The 18,915-nt window shown below is 41.8% G+C and overlaps 1 protein-coding gene across 1 annotated transcript in view; it reads left to right on the top strand.

The window, feature by feature from the left end:
- The window catches only part of LOC146340295 (potassium voltage-gated channel subfamily KQT member 1-like), a 474,824-nt gene that overhangs the window by 38,378 nt on the left and 417,531 nt on the right, over window positions 1-18,915 (top strand). Inside the window, 5 exon segments of the mRNA XM_084811380.1 lie at window positions 2,011-2,121; window positions 2,309-2,404; window positions 4,343-4,468; window positions 5,765-5,927; window positions 11,260-11,286. Coding sequence (XP_084667506.1) covers window positions 2,011-2,121; window positions 2,309-2,404; window positions 4,343-4,468; window positions 5,765-5,927; window positions 11,260-11,286 — 523 coding nt within the window.

Raw genomic sequence — 18,915 nt, 5'->3', positions numbered from 1 at the left:
AGTACTTCTTCACAGGATGCATAAATAACAGTGAAGTTGCTGCCACTGGATGTGGTAATGGCCATTAGTTTAGATGGCTGTAACAAAAGTCTGTCTCTGAACACCATTTGGGAAGGAACAACAGGTGGGGGTGGCTTGCTAGTGGGCTTCTCAGGAGCATCTGAGTGGCCACCATTGGAAACAGGATGCTGGGCTAGATGGCTCTTGAATCTGAACCAGCAGGGCATGAGTACTCAACATTTTTTATCACAAGTCAAGCATGAGGGGAAAATGAAGGACCGTTATGGCCCACGTAGCATTTATTTTCACAGTATAATTTATGACAGCCATTTATACCCCATCTTTCAGCATGTAGAACAAAACATAAGCCAATAATAAACACAGTTAAAATAATATCAAAACCTCAAACATATAAAACTGGCTGCCTTGAGGCCCTCGTGGCTATACTCTGGTTTGCTAAATCTGGAGAAATACAGAGCGATTTTAAGTAATAACTGTTTTGAGGCTTATATGTGGAAATGCTTCAGATAAATAGGAACATATTTTCAAAGACTTTCATCAGCAAGAGTCCATACTGCCAGTTCTTTGTTTCCTTCTTCTCTATCTTTGCCTCAGTCTTTTCTCAAAAAAGAGATTGTGCGTAGATCAAACAATGAAGGGAGGGAATTATAGCTCAAGATAGGTAAAGAGGAGATACAGGAGTGATGTGCTTTCAACCCACCACTTCCACTTTTAACTTTTTACATCTGTCTTCATACAGAGTACCTATTTGTAGTAGGAGGCAGTTTAATATCCCTTGGAGACTCAAGAGGGTAATAAGATACAGTGGAAACTTGTAACCTCTAAGTACCATGTTAATTTGCTTTAATGGATCACTATCTGGCAATAGAAATTGCAGGTGCAAGATTATCTCGATTGGGATTACAGCAGGGGGGGAAGGGTTAGAGCCCCCCCACCCCCATGCTAGGATTCCAACATGGATTGGGTCCCCTGTGCTTACTCTAGAATAAAAAAGAAAAATATGTAGCTACTGACTGTGTCTTTAAAGGTGTACTTTGGCCCTTAGAAACAGTGTTTAGTACTGCAGCTTAAGTAACCAGCCCTATTTCAGTCTGCAACCAAAACATCTAGACCAGGATCAGTTCTAACTTGACTTGAACTTCACCATGTATTTGTGAATATGCACAGATAAAGTTAGAAATCAAATTTAGGAAGCTACAAACATACATAGAAATTGGGACTGGCTGGTTTTTTTCCCCATCCTGTAGCTTGAAGATGTTTCCCCCCATCCCCTCACAGCAGGGATGTCAGAGGAATCCGTTTGGGGGGTGGAGCTTGATGAGTTTTAATTGGCTCGGCCCCCTGGACTTTGGCCAGATCCCTGCTAACTGGCCTGACTCAATGTGCATTGAGCTGGGCCAGTCAGCAGATTTTCTAGGGGTTTTCTTTAAACGTACAGAAATTATAGCTGCAATTAGTGCAATTTTGCACAATTTTTGGAAATTACACAAATTTGCACGAATTGTGGCTGCAATTTGCGCAAATCTGTATTTGTGAAAATTGTGGCCTGACCAAAAAAAATATGGAAAAAGTCCTGAGTTCAGGGAAAACCTGCGACTCGTATTGCAAGTGCAAGCCAAACTGGGCAGGCAGCAGAAGTCGGTTGAATCCACAAAGGCCCAGATTTCCTAGCAACAGACATCCCTCCTAACAATGAATTTCACAGGCATACTGGGCAGCGAATTTAATGCTTATTCAGTACTCTATCTTGCCCTCTCACCATGCTTCGATCGGCCTTGATATCAGAGCCACTGGCCAGTCAGAGCTGTTTACAGCTGACTTCTACTGAAGACTAGCAGAACCGGTTTTTGTAGAGCTTGATCCTGGAAAGGATTAGGTACATGTGAAAGGAATGCACAGCAATTTCTTTCTAAATCTACTTTAAACGGATAAAAATGTGACCCAGCTTTCAGACAACCTTTCCATAAACCATTTCTTATCTATTGATAGGTGACAGTCACAACTATTGGCTATGGTGACAAAGTGCCACAGACATGGATAGGCAAGACGATAGCATCCTGCTTCTCTGTGTTTGCCATCTCTTTCTTTGCTCTTCCAGCGGTGAGTGGAAATATAAAACAACCACCAAACCAATTTTTAAACAGCACTTATGTTTTACGGAAACTGCTTGATGTGCGTATCCTATCTAGCTTAATGGGAATTCCATACCTCAGACTGTTGTTGCTACTATAACCATTAAAGGAAGTTTTTTTTAAAAAAACACAAATAACTACTTGTTGGCTTTCAGGGAATACTTGGTTCTGGCTTTGCACTTAAAGTACAACAGAAACAACGTCAGAAACATTTCAACAGGCAAATACCTGCAGCAGCATCTCTAATTCAGGTAAATATTTGATCCTGAAATAGGACATTAACCCAAGAAAGGGGATTACAAAGAGAAATATCTGCTACAACTGTGTTGGTTTTAAATGGGGACTTAGTAGGGCTGAGCTGAAATGCAAACGCTTTTTGTGTGCGTGGAAGGGGGCAGGAACTCAGTGAAACTGGAGGAACGACAAAGTGAAGGGAATAACAGCTATGGCAGACTGTGCATACAGAGCTCTGTACAAAGTTTAAACTAAACAGTGGAACCATAGAGAATTCCTAATGAATAAGTTTCACTTTGGAAATAAGGTCAGTAATTCTGAGCTTGAAAATCTGGGAGAAATTTGGATGAGAATTTCAGAAGCACCCCTGATGAATAGGGGATTAAAAGTTGCCAGTTGGAAACACAAATAGCGTAAAGCCAATGTCACATTGCCCACCTTTAGAAATTGATTGATGGCCATGTAGGAGGGTGGATTTACAGACATTCCAATCTTCCTTTGTTTATGGTATTGTCAACAGAAACGTCCTATCTGAAGTTCATCTTAGTACTCCTCTTTTTGGCAGTGGTGACATTTAAACTACTAAAAGTATAACTTGTGGATGGTGGTTATATGCATTAGCAGAAGCAGCAGAACATTTCCAAGATAATTAAAGTGCTTAAAAATGCAATGTAGGTGTGGTTTTGGCCTGAGAATGCACCGAACTAACTTGCTAACACTCTAGCTTTTATTTTAAAATTTCCAATGTATTAAGTATTTAATTTCCAGAAGGGCAGCTGTGTTAGTCTGTTGCAGCAAAAACACCAAAGAGTCTTGTGGCGCCTTAAGGACTAACAAATTTATTCTGGCATAAGCTTTTGCGGACACTGTCAGGCACGTTAAGTGTTAATCTCAGACTGGCCAAGGTGCCACAAGACTTTGTTGTTTAAGAAGCTTAGGGAGCAATCCTATGGCCGCTAGTCAGTGGCTAGACAGCCATAGGATATGTGGGTTCCTGGAGAACCGACCTTCCCTCCCCCCATCCCACGCTGCCTTACAGGCAGCTTGGAATGGCCCCACTCTCGGAAGAGGAGCACAGAGTGGCAAAAGCAGGGCGTTATAGGGGGCATTCCAGGGCGGGGAAGTTGGAAATGCCAGGACGACACATCCTATGTGTCATCTGGCAGCCACCTCCCCCACTCCACTGTCCAGCCACAAATGCAGGGCGGCTGAAGTGCAGAGGGGACGATCCCCTCCGTGCTTCTCCTGCTCTGCATTGTATAGGGGGTCTTCTCCGAGTTCGGAGGCGGCTGCCTATCCCCATAGGATTGCGCCATTTATTTATTTACTTACAATATTTATATACCACCCCACATCTAAATGCAGCCACAACTTTATGGTGTTTGTAATATTATATAGAAGTAAAACTCACTTGGGAGTGGGTGGCTATCCTGCGGTAGGGGAACCCCAGTGGCAGAGACAGCAGGGGTTTGTGGCACATTTGGCTTGGAGCAGAGACTATAGTTTAGTCAGGCCTGCACTGAGCCATGCCCTCTTCTCTGGTTCTGTAGGCTAGAGTCAAATACACAGCCAGCCAGTATGCATATGCCCTGTAGTGCACACTAGCAAGGCACTCATCCAAGTTTTGCACTTGACATCTGGTACTTGTGCAGAGACGCACCTTGGCCACCGTTTGATGAACTCATGGCAGAGACAGTTATGCTACTTTATCAGGACGTTTTTGTCATTACCTAATTGATGGAATAGTATCTCTGAAATGTATCTGCTCCTGTAAAGAGGCTGGGGAGAAGGCAAGGGAGACTGCATTTGATCTAGGTTTTTTCACAATACCTGCGATAGAAATCCTTCGCACTGCTCATGTAGGACAAATAACACTATTTGCTTGCATTCGACAAGTTAATAATTCCCCCCTCTACATATACACTATTAGCAAGAACTATTTTTATGGCCTGCAGACGTTGTGGAGGTGTTACGCATCAGAGAAATCATGCAGCTCCACAGCAACATGGAAGATCTACGTTACACCAGCTCAAAACACAAAGAAAACAGCAGCAGCAGCTAGCCCTAATCTCAGAAAACAGGTCAGGAAGAGCATTTATTTATTTATTTATTCATTCATTCATTCATTCATTCAACATTTGTACCCTACCTTTCCTCCAAGGAGTTTGACACATATATACCCCCTATCTTTATTCTCACAACAACCCTGTAGGTTGAGAGTGACTGATCCAATGTCACATAGTAACCCTCATGGGAGACAGGAGATTTAAACCCAGATATTCCCAGTCCTAGGGTGCTTCCAGATGGAGGACTCTTGGCACTAATAATGAAGAAGGCATTGAGCAGCAATTCTGATTTTTTTTCCTTAATGGATTTTCTGTGGTAAGGAAAATAATGAAAGAAATAGAAAAACATGGGAGGGCTTTGAATAGAAGATGACAGTGTCTGGATGTCCCGTAAAATTCTGTGAATGAGGCAGGACAATTGGGCCATAAAAGCCTCATCTGGAAGCACTCCTAGTCCAACTGCAATGGCAAAGTTGTCAGGGTTGTCACTGCCTTCATTTATTTAATATGTGCTGGGTGCTGTTCAAAAATAAAAAAGATATCCCTCCCCGCAGGCTCACAATGTATCAAACAAATGAGACAAAAGGAATGGGGAGTTGGAGGGAAAGGGGAAACTTTGCACAAGCTGGGAGAGAGTGAAAGAATGAATACAGTAATTAACCAAGGAATAGGAAAGAAACAAAATGTCTAAATGAACAGGGAAATACAAGAGATAAAAGATGAGTGTTTAATATTTAAAATGAAACAAAGAAGAAGCCAGCAAAATATTTAAAGAGAAGAGAATTCCACACATAAGAGGCCACAGGACAGAAAGCACGGAGGCAAAAAACAGCTCAAGGAAGTTGAGGTTTAATAGGACATTTAGAGTGCAATCGGAAGTGTATGGCCATCCGGTTCAGAGCAGGAGAAGTGGCAGAGGCAATCTTCGCCTCCACATTCCCCCCATTCTGCATTTTAGACATCAGGGTGTAACGGTTATTTCTAGAGACCGCACTGATAATCAAGACAGATCTGGAGACTGACTTCTTTATGACATACGCGGTAGTTGAGATGTGGTATTATGACAGGCCCATATCCATAGATAGTTCAGAAATGTACAACATCTATATAATATGTCAGGCATACATTAATAAACTCTGTGGTTGCCCACTTCTTAATAAATCTCAGATAAAATACATGCCAGCTGTTTTTAATAAACCCTTTTCAAAATTATTTGCTCAGCTCTGAACTTCTCCATACATTGCTATTTAGAGGGTGAAATCTTTCTGTGATGCTTTTTTGGTCTGGAAAATGGTCTTCTCTTTATTACAGAGTAGAAGATACAAGAGGAAAGGGAAACCTGGGCATGATAATGGTTCCACATCTATAATCAATCCAGGGGAAACGGCATTGTCCATTCCACAAATAACGTACGGCCACATTGGAGATCAAGAAGACAAGAAAGAGCGGAGTGTCTGCCTTGATGAGCCTGGAGGTAACCTACTACTTAACAGTGGCTCCTTTCAGTATGTGTTCCATGCGTTCCTCTTTCAGTCATTGGCTTAATTCTCATGGAGTGAGATCTTGTGCCTAGGATCACTTCAGACTGCAGGTGGGGGCTCATATAATTGAATGTTATTCCATTAAAAATGTCCCTACATAATAGAAAACTTAATGTCAGGGAGGAAGATTTTAGTGTAACTTTCTGCCATATATGCAACGTTGCCATGTGCAGGGATTATTTGTCAGCCATGTGATCCCCCATCTACAGAGCTCAGTCATATGTTTACCACCTTGGTGAGAACTAGGCCCAAATGTGCCTAGATGTGTGTGCCTTGTGTAGGTTGAGGCTTACATGGTTGAATCCTTTTCCATCCCCCCAAATTCCCTACATAGAAAATGAGCATGTAATGAAGCATGTAACCCATCACTCTGATATCTAGTTTTCTATGTGCAGGGAAGTCCATTCTATTCCATAGACTCATTATGGGTAACGGTACTGCGCTTAAAGGAGATAGCCTGGCTAAAATGCAAATTCCACTGTTTGCTTTTCCCTGAGATGTTAATTATGTTGAGTACATTGTCCTGCAAGCTTTAAAAAACATGCTATCAGGCTAGAGATTCTAAGATCTGGTTCTCACAGTTCCTTCATGTGAGTTGTCACTGACCTCCACACTTATATCTCCACACTTGCATATAGTTCTGTTTGTGTACGGGAAATAAGTACAAAAGATAAAATGAAAAACAGGCATTACTTGTAGGCTTTCAGTCTAAAAGAGGACAGAAACAAGGACATAACTGAATAGAGGAAGGGAGAAAATATAACTGGGGAAGAGTGGAAGATCTTGAGTAAGAGAAAAAGACTTCACCCGCTGTTTAATATAGGAATGGAAGAAAGTAGAGAACAAAAGAACAAAGATGAGAAAGACATAAGAGATCTTAGGCTTAGGGTGCAATCTTATGCATGTTTAGAGAGAAAAAAGTCTTACAACTCCCAGCATTCCACAGCCAACATATATAGTATTTCACCCTGAATGATTTAAGATGACAAAGAGAACAGTGCTGGGGAATGTTACTATTCTGCTTCATATTTTTTCCTGATGGGATCATGGTGCTATGTCTACTCATGTGCAGGGATATTGTGTTTTAGAGAAATGGGCTCAGAATGTAAATCTCAGCAGACGTATACCACTATGGAAGTCAAGCCCAGATTCCACTTATAACCAAAAGTTGCTTTTGCATAATTTGCTTTTTAGGTTCAGGTTTCTCCCACATGTCCTGGCTCTTCCTGACGCTACTACTCTGATGCTCTGGACAGGGATGCTGGATGAATCCAGCTTGTGGATTCTGCAGCGGACCAGCTTATTCCAAGTCACATGGATTCTGCAGACTTGCAAACTGGTTTTTTACATTTCGGAGGGATTTGCGCAAATGTACATTACCACAAATGTGCATTAGCACTTGTGCAAGTGTGCATTTGCACTAATACGCATTTGCAAAGAGGAAAAAAATGCTTGTATATTCCTAAAAAAATTCAATTTCATCAATGGGCAGACAACAGAACAAAAGATGCCTGATAATCTGCGAAACACAGGCAGAACGGATTTAACAAAATCCGTACATCCCTAACTCTAGAGCCTTACGAAGGAGCCCAGTCCTTTCCTAGCTACTACTTCAGAGTTTGATTCACATACCTAATTTTTGTGATTTTTCATGCTTGATGAGATGTGCTTTATTTGGGTATCTCTACCAGAGTGCAAACAGAAAAGTGAAAAACAGTCTTGTGAAAAGACGAACAAGTATAAGAGTTTCTAACATTTATTACAAAAACAGTGCACCTGCATATTGTGTGTGTATGTGATATTTTGTAGAACCTTGTTGTTGTTCTTAGGTAACGTTCTCCAACTTGGTGCCCACCAGATGTTTTGGGTGTCAATTCCCATCAGCCCCAGCCAGCATGGCAAATGGCCAGAAATGCTGAGAGTTGTAGTTCAAAACATCTGGAGGCCGCCTGGCTGGGAAGGTTGTTTTACAGTGTCAAATATACTGTGGAAACCTTCCCAGGGTTTTGTGTTGGTTGCTGTTACCTTATTAGTGAGGCTGCTCTCTTCATTTACTTACGCACTTTTTTCAGTATGTGACAATGCAGTAGAATGTCTTACCTGAGCATCTTGAATATCCAGACCTGTGCTGCCCTCCATATCTGTGTAATGCACCATTTGTGTTCAGGTAAATTTAGGAAAATGGGGGAGGGTTGGGCAGAAAGTGAGGTAAGGTTAGACGTCGTTTGAAGACCCCCTGTATGTCACTGAAGCTATTTTGATAGCAAAAGCCTCCAACCTTTGGAAGGTGGCTGACTTAGCTCAAACTACACATTAAACAGTACCACATTTCTTCCTTTCACTTTTTAAAAACCCAAAGGGCCCTGGACAGGCTCTGTCTGAGTGTGGAAGAAGGACAGATGGAGAGAGGCTGTTTAATCACTTTCCTTCTGGTCCCCTTTCAGCTCAAAATCACACGTTCCAAGCTGCTGTTTCACTCATAAGGGAAAAGATAGTCACTAAATATTTCTCCACACAGGTGAGAAAGCAGCTTGAGGGGCTGAAAGAAGGATGAGAGAGGAAATGGGTAAGCAGGTTTTCCTGTCTGGTTTTGTTCTGCTCAAATGCTGGGATATGTTGTTCTAGTACCACAGGATCCCACAACAGACTTAGATGAAGGTTCCTATATGAAATGAAAAGGATTAGCGGTGTGTTGATGGGAGAACACATGCCGCTTCACTTAACATGGACCTCCTGCAGGGTTTAATCTGTGCCAGGGCTCAGCTGTAGCATCTGTTCTCAGTGTCAGAGCTTAATCCTAGAATATATGTAGTAAAAAGATTAAATGCCCCTGAATATACAAAGAATGCGTTTTCCTCACCATACAGCAGTAACGAGGGGAGGAGAGGGGTGGTGTTCCAAAGCAAATTTGGGCCCTGAATCTCTTTTTTTAAGACTTTTAGGGTGCAATCCTATGGCTGCTAGTCAGCTGCTAGACAGCTATAGGATTGGTCGGTTTCTGGGAACCGATCTTGGAGCCTGTGCCACCACTGTCACCCCTTATTTTTTCCCTGTATCCACTATTTGTCGACCCTGATAAGTATGATCAGTACAGGCAATAGAAAGTGTGCAATTTATATAGGGTAGAGGATCTTTATAGTGGGGTAACATCAAGAACAGGAACACCATTAGTAGCACAGCTGAGATCTATCTTTTGTATTGGTTTCAATTACATCAAATCATATATTTCAGTTCTAATCCAAAGGTCAATTTTCAAGCCACCAGACCACTTCAGTGTTTGAGCAGATTCTACTCAATTCTGCGTTAAGCACAAAAGGATTCACATAATTGACTTACAAATCGTTAATCTATGAGTAAGTGGGCACAGCTGAAGGACTTCAGGCCAGTTGGGAAAGGGATATCAATTAAAAATTAGACAATAAAGATTGGAAACTAATTTGGCATTAACCCCCCCTTTAAATCAATAGCAAAGATTAGTGGGAATTCTATTGGTAATTCATAAGTGGTATTCGGCGCCATTATTTCTAAGTAGGATATACAGATCCGTTACTCCAAAATGGTGGTGTAATTGTCCCAACATGAGAACATATTTCCATATGTGATGGATGTGTAGTATATTGTTTCATCAACAATATTTGATGAATATAAGGCTACAACGATGGCAATGATATGTCAAGTCCTTCAGCTGGCTTCGGTGTCCTTATTTGTGGGACAAAATGAGGATGTTCCCTATAAGGAAGCCATAACCTTTGTGATAGTCAGCACAAGGCAGGTCATAGCCAGAGACTGGATGTCCACCAACCTGTTCTCACTAGAATTATGGTATCAATTCCTATGGAATATTGTCTTTGGCAGAAAAATTAAATAATCAAGTGAGAATGTTCAGGGACCATCTGATACCTTTACCTCAACTTGGTATTGTTTTATCAAATTCATCCAAAAAGTAGACAGTAACTGCAACCTCCGTCTACTCATGGATCCCTATGGAAGGATGTCCTTGAGGCAGCACCTAGCTCCAGTTAGGGACAATATTCCAATATGTAATTACCAATTATCCTCTCCGTACTCCTCTGATTACTTGTTATGTTTGACTGTAATGTTATGAAAAAAACTACTAAAATATTTTTAAAAGAGGAAGAAAAAAGTGTTTTATGTTGAATTATAGCCTTGAAGTTCCCACATGAGTGCCTGCCTGCCTGCCTGCCTGCCTGCCTGATTCCATAAAACTGGATGGGGCAGTTACTTAGACATCCTCATCCTGACCTGCTAATCTCACACAGTGGTGCAATACATATGGGCACTTCTATCCTTCATGCAGAGTAGGCTGTCATTATTTGGAGGTTCCCATTTAACTAAGATCACGGCCATAATGAACTGTTTACACAGCTAGACAACAGCCACAGAATTCTGTCTCCGGCAGAAGACTATGGGAGTTTACTGATGACAGTGAATGCCACCACCACCTTTTTTGTCCTAGTACTGATCGTGCTCCTAATCAAATGAGCCATGCTCAAGACATGGCAGTATTACTGATGTTGGAATGCAGGTGCAAGTCCAGTGTTAATAAAGTAGTTCAAACTGTGAGGTGGGCTCCACCTGGGGGTGCACAATACCTGGAAGGAAAGCGCAACGTTCCAGTGAGGGACAGGATTCTAAGGTACTTGCCCTATTAAGTCAATGTGATTTGGAACAAGCAACTGCTTTGTTCAAATGGTATTTTCCTGTAAAGTCTTGCTGTGTTCCCCTGTCTAATAACAGTGCTGGATTAGTGGTACAATCCACAGGTCTTTTGCACACAGCAGCAGGTTGCATGCACACAGCTATGAGCAAGGATCTCTGCATATGCTGTTATGGAACAGACGGTTGCTGCTGAGTTGGTCATTCTGGCCCAGGATGTCGAATATGCTTAGAATGAGGGCCCAAGCTCAGAGTTTGAGGAACACGGTTAACAGGAAGAAGAAAGAGACTCAGGATTGAAACTTCTTTGGCTGTGTGTAATTGTGTCCATGTGAAAGTAATGGGACTTTCTGATGAACATGGGCCCTGACCATTGTTTTATTGAAGATACATTTGAAGTTTTCCATATGACATGGTTTGCCAGACCAGAGCCTGGGTTGCTTTGGGAACAGTGTTCAAACATTAAATGCTGACTTCTCCCCACCACACCACACCCAAGATCAGTTTAGAAATAGCTCCCTCACACCAAACATAGTTGAGTTGAGACCATAACCTTTCTGAATACATTGCACCCTTCTTCCCCACTAGGTCTTACAAGGATGTTCAAGCAAACAGGTAGGTTGGGAAAAATTGGGGGGGTATTAAGTACATTTTGTGAGAGAAGGGATAACTGTTGATGGTAAAGGCCCTGTATAGCTTACCATGCTGTGAATTTTGTCCAGTATACATACAATAGAACTATACCCTAATATGTTTGTTAATGGCTATACATATCTCTTGCCATTAATATTTTAGGTTTCTTCGTGTCTAATTTTATACTTCACTGAAGCGGGCCATGGATATGTAACTCTTACTGCACACTCCTTCCTGCTTGCCTCTCATATGATCGAGTGTTGAATATGAACTAGCTTTGGGTTTAATTACAATACCCTATAGGAGCAAAAACAGAGAGGCCCAAACAGACAAATTAATGAGATGCATGAAGGAATGTTTGCTGTCTTGCTTATTCATCATCATTTTACCTATAACTTAATATCTTCCCTGATGTACGTGTGTCGCCTTTAGATATCTTAAGCAAGAAAAAATACATCTCAGAAAGTGGGAAAGTCAAGGATACCCATTTTGCAGTTTTAAGATGTGGGAGTCTCCCATTGGGTTTTCTGGACCATTGATAAATTGTACTGAAGCTTATGGATCTGACATCTACTGGAGATGTCCATCTCTAAAAGCTGCCTTCCCTGTCCAAAGGCAGTTGGGAGGTGAGGGATAGACACCTCCAAAGGCAGTTTGGATGTGTGTGTGTTGGAAGGAAGGCCTTTATACTTTGGAACTGATACTCAGATAACATTAAAAATTGATCCCTTTTCTTGCAAGGTAACTTAATGAACCCATATGTTTTAGACATCGTGACATGGTTTGTAGCATTCTAACAGCAGTAACATTTTAGTAGCAAGCAAATAGTACACACACACATACCAGCCAAACCTCTGGTTTAAAAACATGGATTGATGAAAATATGGAGACTAGCTGAAATGGCAAAACTGCCAGAGCCTTAGAGAGGGAGAGAAAAAAGTCATTTCAGAATGCATAGTTCTCATTTATGAACTTCACAAAGGCTAGATACAGTCTAAGCATTTATTTATATATGCCCTTTCCTTTAATATGGGCATAATTAGTTGCCAGGCATGGATAGTTGCTAATGGTGGGTTTGTTTTATTTTATTTAGAAATGATTCTTGTTATTTCTAGGGCTGGCCCCATGTTTTGATGAGTCCATGGTCAGACCGCCTCTGGCCTAGTAGGGTCCCATACAAAATTGCAGCATGTCCTAGAGTTCTCTGTGATGGCATGGAGGAGTCTCTGACCATGTGCATATTTTGCAATGGACCACCTGTTGCGACCAGTAGTACCAGATTCGGTTACCATGCAGCTAGAACTTGTTTGGCATTTTAACTTCCCCCACCCCCTATTCTTGCTTCAGATCTTCTGGAGAAGCCTTACTGCCACGATCTATATTTTGGCATATGCTTACTTGCTCATGGCCTTCTCCACTGCAGTAGCCTCCCCAGGGACATCCTTCCCAAGGAGGCCATGTTTGCTAGCTTACCCCCAGATACTTGGGGAGATGAAGCCAAAATATCTCTTTTTAAGGGAGGCTTTTCCTAAATAGATTTTTTTTTAAATTGGCTGTGGATATTGCTTGAAATGTATGGTTGGAGTTATTTGTGTCTGTCGCTTTGTGAATATTGTGTTGTGGTTATTAGGATATTGTTTTAAATTGTTAATTTAATGGCAGATTTAAGCCTTTGTATATTTTATATTGTTTTTCATGTTTGTAGGTGCATTGGGAAATTTTAGTGAAGTTTGAGATTACAATTACAAATAAAATAAATTAATACAATACTGACCTACCTTACTGTGTTTGCAAGGATTGAGAACACAATGCATGTGAAGCATCCGAATTATCAAAGCACTATATGAATGCTAAATGAATTTGTCTGACTAGAGCTATGTCTGTCTGGTGGTAGTCAGATGCTAAATAGAATAAAGCAATCAGCTGAAGGAGAAACTTGCAAGATCACTCATTCTGCTAGGGAATAATGTATTCCCCCTAACCTTCTCCGCTTCTGTTTTAGTTTTTCCTATAAAACATGAGCTTCATATGTGTGACTTTTGTCTTCAGTCTGGTCAGCTGACCATATTGATTTCTACTGGGAGTTGGTAAAGTACTGAATCACCTGGAAAAGCTTGAGAGAAAATCTCCTGGGCCGACCTGCCAATGTAAGCTCATGGAGCAAAGAATAAAAGGAACATGGTGGTCAGAGTCTACTACCAGCAACCCCATCAAGGACAAGACGAGGTGAAACTTTTGAAAAGCAAATAGCCAATGTTTCAAGGAAGCATGATGTAGTAGTAATGGGGGAGTTCATTTCCCATGATATTTGTTGGGAGACAAATTCTGCAAAACATGGCCCCTCCAGGAAATTCCTGACTTGTGTGGCGGATAACTTCCTCCTACAGAAAGTAGAGGAAGGAACTAGAAGATCGGCTATCCTTGACTTGATCCTAACCAACAGAGATGACTTAGTGGATAAAGTAGCAGTTACAGGAACTCTAGGGGAAAGCAGCCATGTTATAATCATAGAAAAGAATAATAGGTTTGGAAGGGGCCTACAAGACCATTGAGTCCAACCCCCAATAATGGAGTTCTTGGTTCTAAAGGAAGCAAAAGGTGAGTGTAGCCAAATGCGTACCCTGGATTTTAGGAAAGCCAATTTTAATAAACTCAGAACAATGATAAGTAAGGTCCCGTGGCAAGCAACTCTGACGAGAAAAGGAGTCCAAGATGGGTGGGAGTTTTTAAAGAAGGAAATTCTCAAGGCACAATTACAAACAATTCCAACAAGAAAAAAAGGTGGAAGACAACAGAAGAAGCCGATGTGGCTTCACAAGAAGCTTAGAGATGACCTGAAAACAAAAAAGGACACATATAGGAAGTAGAAGGAAGGCCAAGCTACAAAGGAAGCAGGCAGGTAGCACAGAATTGCAGGGATGGCGTCAGGAAGGCTAAAGCTGAGAATGAACTAAGGTTAGCGAGGGATGCTAAAAGCAACAAAAAGGCTTTCTTCAGATACATGCATAGTAAAAGACAGAGGAAAGAAATGGTGGTTCAGCTATTAAATAAGAATGGCAAAATGATAACAAATGACAAAGGCAAGGCAGAAGTGCTCAATTCCTACTTTGGCTCAGTCTTCTCCCAAAAGAGGGTCTATGACACCCCCCGGCAAGACGAAGTACAGGCTGAAGGGGCAGGATTGCAGCTTGAGATCGATAGGCATATGGTCAAGGAATCACTTTGAATGAGTTCAAATCTCCAGGGCCAGATGAACTGCACTCTAGAGTAATAAAGGAACTGGCAGAAGAGCTCTCAGAACTGCTGTCTATTCTCTTTGAGAAATCATGGAGGACGGGGGAGGTGCCAGATGACTGGAGGAGGGCTAATGTTGTCCCTGTCTTCAAAAAAGGCAAAAAGGCAGAACCTGGGAACTACAGACCAGTCAGTCTGACATCAATCCCTGGGAAAATTCTGGAGCAGATGATAAAGATTGGAGCAGATTCCAATCCATCTGGAAGCACCTTGAAAATAATGCCGTGATTACTCAAAGCCAACATGGATTTGTCAAGAACAAATCCTGCCAGACTAATCTGATCTCATTTTTTGATCAAGTAACCTCCCTTGTGGACTGTGGGAATGTTGTGGACATAACATACCTCGCCTTCAGCAAAGCTTTCGACAAAGTGCCCCATGATCTCTAGATTAGCAAACTAGCTCAAAGTGGGCTAGATGAAACAACGATCAGGTGGATCCACAGTTGGCTACAGAATTGGACTCAAGGAGTGCTTATCAGTGGGATCTTCTCAAACTGGGGAGAGGTAATGAGTGGGGTACCACAGGGCTCAGTCCTGGGCCCAGTGCTCTTCAACATTTTTATTAATGACTTGGAGGAAGAGGTGCAGCGAATGCTGATCAAATTTGCATATGACACAGAATTGGCCAGAATAGCTAATACCTTGGAAGGCAGAAACAAAATTCAAAGTGATCTTGATAGACTGGAGCGCTGGGCAGAAAACGACAGAATGACATTTAATAAGGATAAATGCCAAGTTCTGCACCTAGGAAAAAGAAACCAAATACACATTTACAAGATGGGCAATACTTGGCTCAACAACATTACAAGCAAGAAGGATCTTGGAATTGTTGTCGATCACAAGCTGAATATGAGCCAACAATGTGATGTGTGGCTGCAAAAAAGGCAAATGGTATTTTGGGCTGCATTAATAGAAGCATAGCTTCCAAATCCCGGGAAGTACTAGTTCCCCTCTACTCAGCACTGGTTAGGCCTCATCTGGAGTACTGTGTCCAGTTCTGGGCACCACACTTTAAGAAGGATGCAGACAAGCTGGAGAGGGTTTAGAAGAGGGTAACAGAGATGATCAGGGGACTGGAAACAAAGCCCTATAAGGAGAGACTGAAAGAACTTGGCATGTTTAGCCATAAGTAGAGAAGACTGGGGGGAGATACGACAGTGCTCTTCAAGTACATGATAGGTTGTCCCAGAGAGGAAGGCCAGGATCTCTTCTCGATCATCCCAGAATGCAGGACATGGAATAATGGGCTCAAGTTACAGGAAGCCAGATTCCGGCTGAACATCAGGAGAAAATTCCTGACTGTCAGAGCACTGCGACAATGGAACCAATTACCTGGGGAGGTGGTGGGCTCTCCCACACTGGAAACATTCAAGACGAGGCTTGACAGCCATCTGTCACGGATGCTCTGACTTGGATTCCTGCATTGAGCAGGGGCTGGACTCGATGGCCTTGTAGGCCTCTTCCAACCCTACTATTCTATGATTCTATGATTTGATAGTACACCTCTGAAACATCAGGCTAATGCCAATTCTTAGGGGGCAGGGCCAGCACTACCATTAGGCAAAAGGAAGCAAGAAGCAGATGCTAAGGGGCAACAGTGTCAGTCATCCGAGCCATTCCCCATCCTGTCCTGCCATTGTCATCCTTCTGAGCCCATTCTTCAGTGCTTATTATAGAATCATAGAATAGTAGGGCTGGAAGGGGCCTACAAGGCCATTGAGTCCAACCCCCTGCTCAGTGCAGGAATCCAAGTCAGACCATCCCTGACAGATGGCCGGGGCTGCTGATCTGTCTCAGTCATCAGCTGCGATTGTCAACGATGGCGGCGGTGTAGGCAGGAGGACTGGACAGGAGCCAAGAGGGAAGCTCCATGGCATTTCTCTCTCCGCTCCAGTCCTATCCTGCCTCTGCCGTGGACAGAGAGGGCAACTTTGCCAGTCTCTGCCAGGCATAGCAGAGAACAGCGCAGTCGTTTGCTTAGCCACAGCACCGGAGCATCCGCCATCCCGCCGAAGGAGAGAAGGTTTATTCCAGATGTGCGGACCTTTCCTGTGATAACATGCAGCTGTCAGCAGGATGCTCCCAGCAGATATTTTTGAAAAAATAAACACGCTGAATCTGTCCCTTCAAGGTAAAGGTGACATTGTAACAATGAGTGAGAAAGTGACTTCTTTTCGAAAGAAACTTGTGCTGTGGAGGGAACATTTTGAAAATGGATGTTTGGAAATGATTCCATCGGTGTGTGATTTTGTTGTAGAAAATGATGCAAGTGTGTCACCTATAAGAACCCTCATATGAGCACACTTTAAAAACTTGGAAACAGAGTTTTCTAACTCTGTTTAAAAATCTTCCTAACAAAGAGTTCAGTGGGTTTTGAATCCATTTGTTGAAAATATAAAAATGCAACACCTTCCCATTAGTTTGCAAGAACAACTGTTTGACATCAGGGAACATGGAAGTATGCTAGCTGAATTTCGACAAAAACTTGCATAATTGGTGGATGGGATTGAAAAATGAGTGTCATGGTTTAGTAAGCGCAGCCAATGATGCACTTCTTCCATTTGGATCTACGTATCTTTGGGAGGTGTCTTTTTCAGTTATGCCAGCCATAGAACAAGTATCAAAATAAACTGAACTTAGAACCAGACCTTCGAATCGCTGTATCACAAAGTGTTAAATCAAGACTTTCAAAAATAATGAAACATATTCAATCACATCGCTCTCACTAAAAATATTGTTAATATTTTTTAGTGAGAGCAATTTTTATACTGTTAATAAATAAAATAAATTATTTTAAAAATATTGTTTATTTCATATTTATCTCATCCTTTTTAAATTTCTATTTTTGTGTATGTTTTATGATGGTACATAGTAGTACATATATATCATTTATAAATAAATATAAATAAATATAAATTGGAGGGTGCATGCTCAAACATTTTTTTACTGATGGGGTGACCAATCAAAAATGATTGGAGACCACTGTGTTAGAGGACAGAACTATCAAGCCATGTGCCCTGCCCTGTCCTCGGCTGTGATGGAGGATAAGTTTTAGCTACCAGCTCAGTTGCCTTCTGTACATGAAATTGGAGGTGCCAACTTGTCTTTCACCTCAGACAGCAAAATGTCATGAAGTGGCCCTGGTGCTAAAAGACAAGGCTTTGCCCTTGATTTTTTTTTTTTTAAGGCCAGGCCCTGGGTTGGAGATGGAGGACTGAATGGGGAAGCAGGAATGGGTCTAACCTCCCAATCTGGAGATGGTCACTAGGGATGCAGGACAACTCTCTGGGGTTTGATGGCAATCTCTCTCCATGCATGCATGTCATGATTATGCAATAAATTGGTAGTATATCTATGCATGTTTTAGAAATGCTACAAATTAGCTAACTGTCATATTTTAAGGATAAGAACCTAATGTTCCAAAAAGGACTTTTCTGTCTAAAATGAAAATGCACAAAATTGAATATAAGAACATAAGTAGAATCATGCTGGATCAGACCAAGGGTCCATCTAGTCCAGCATTCTGTTCACACAGTGGCCAACCAGCTGTTGACCAGGAAACCACAAGCAAGGCATGAGTGCAACAGCACCCTCCTGCCCATGTTCCCCAACAACTGGTGTACATAGGCTTGTTACCTCTGGTTCTGGAGGTAGCACATAGCCATCAGGACTAGAAGCTGTTGATAGCCCTTTCCTCCAGGAATTTGTCCAACCCCCTTTTAAAACCATCCAAATTGGTGGCCATCGTTATATGTTGTGGTAGCAAATTCCATAGTTTAACTATGTGCTCTGTGAAGAAGTGCTTCCTTTTATCTGTCCTGAATCTTCCACCAATGAGCTTTGTAGGATGACCCTGGGTTCTAGCATTTTGATAGAGGGAGAAAAATGTCTCCCTACCCACATTCTCCACACGATGCATAATTTTGTACACCTCTATCATGTCACCCCGTACTCTCCTTTTTTCCAAGCTAAACAATCCTAGCTGTTGTAACCTTCCCTCATAGAGGAGATGCTCTAGTCCCTTGATCATTTTAATTGCCTTTTTCTGCACTTTTTCCATAAAAAGAGAAAAAAATGAATGCTTTCTAAGATTAGTATTTCCCTAATGAATTTTCCATACACTTGCCTACATTCTCATACGTTTCTCATCTTTGAATAGTTGTTTTATATAGTCTTTGGAATCATATACAGTTGGCAAATAATTTGTAGCTTGTTTACTGTAAAGCACTATAGCGCTTTTCAAAATATTGCATAGTATGAGCCAAAGGGAAGGCAAATAGCTAGTGCTGGTTTTGACAACAAATAAATGTGTTAC

The sequence above is a fragment of the Heloderma suspectum genome, chromosome 7 (genome assembly GCF_057233095.1).
Source record: "Heloderma suspectum isolate Gila_16-S chromosome 7, 16-S_ref, whole genome shotgun sequence".
Lineage (NCBI taxonomy): Eukaryota > Metazoa > Chordata > Lepidosauria > Squamata > Helodermatidae > Heloderma > Heloderma suspectum.
The sequence above is the reverse complement of the archived record's forward strand: the minus strand, read 5'-3'. Positions and strand labels throughout refer to the sequence as shown.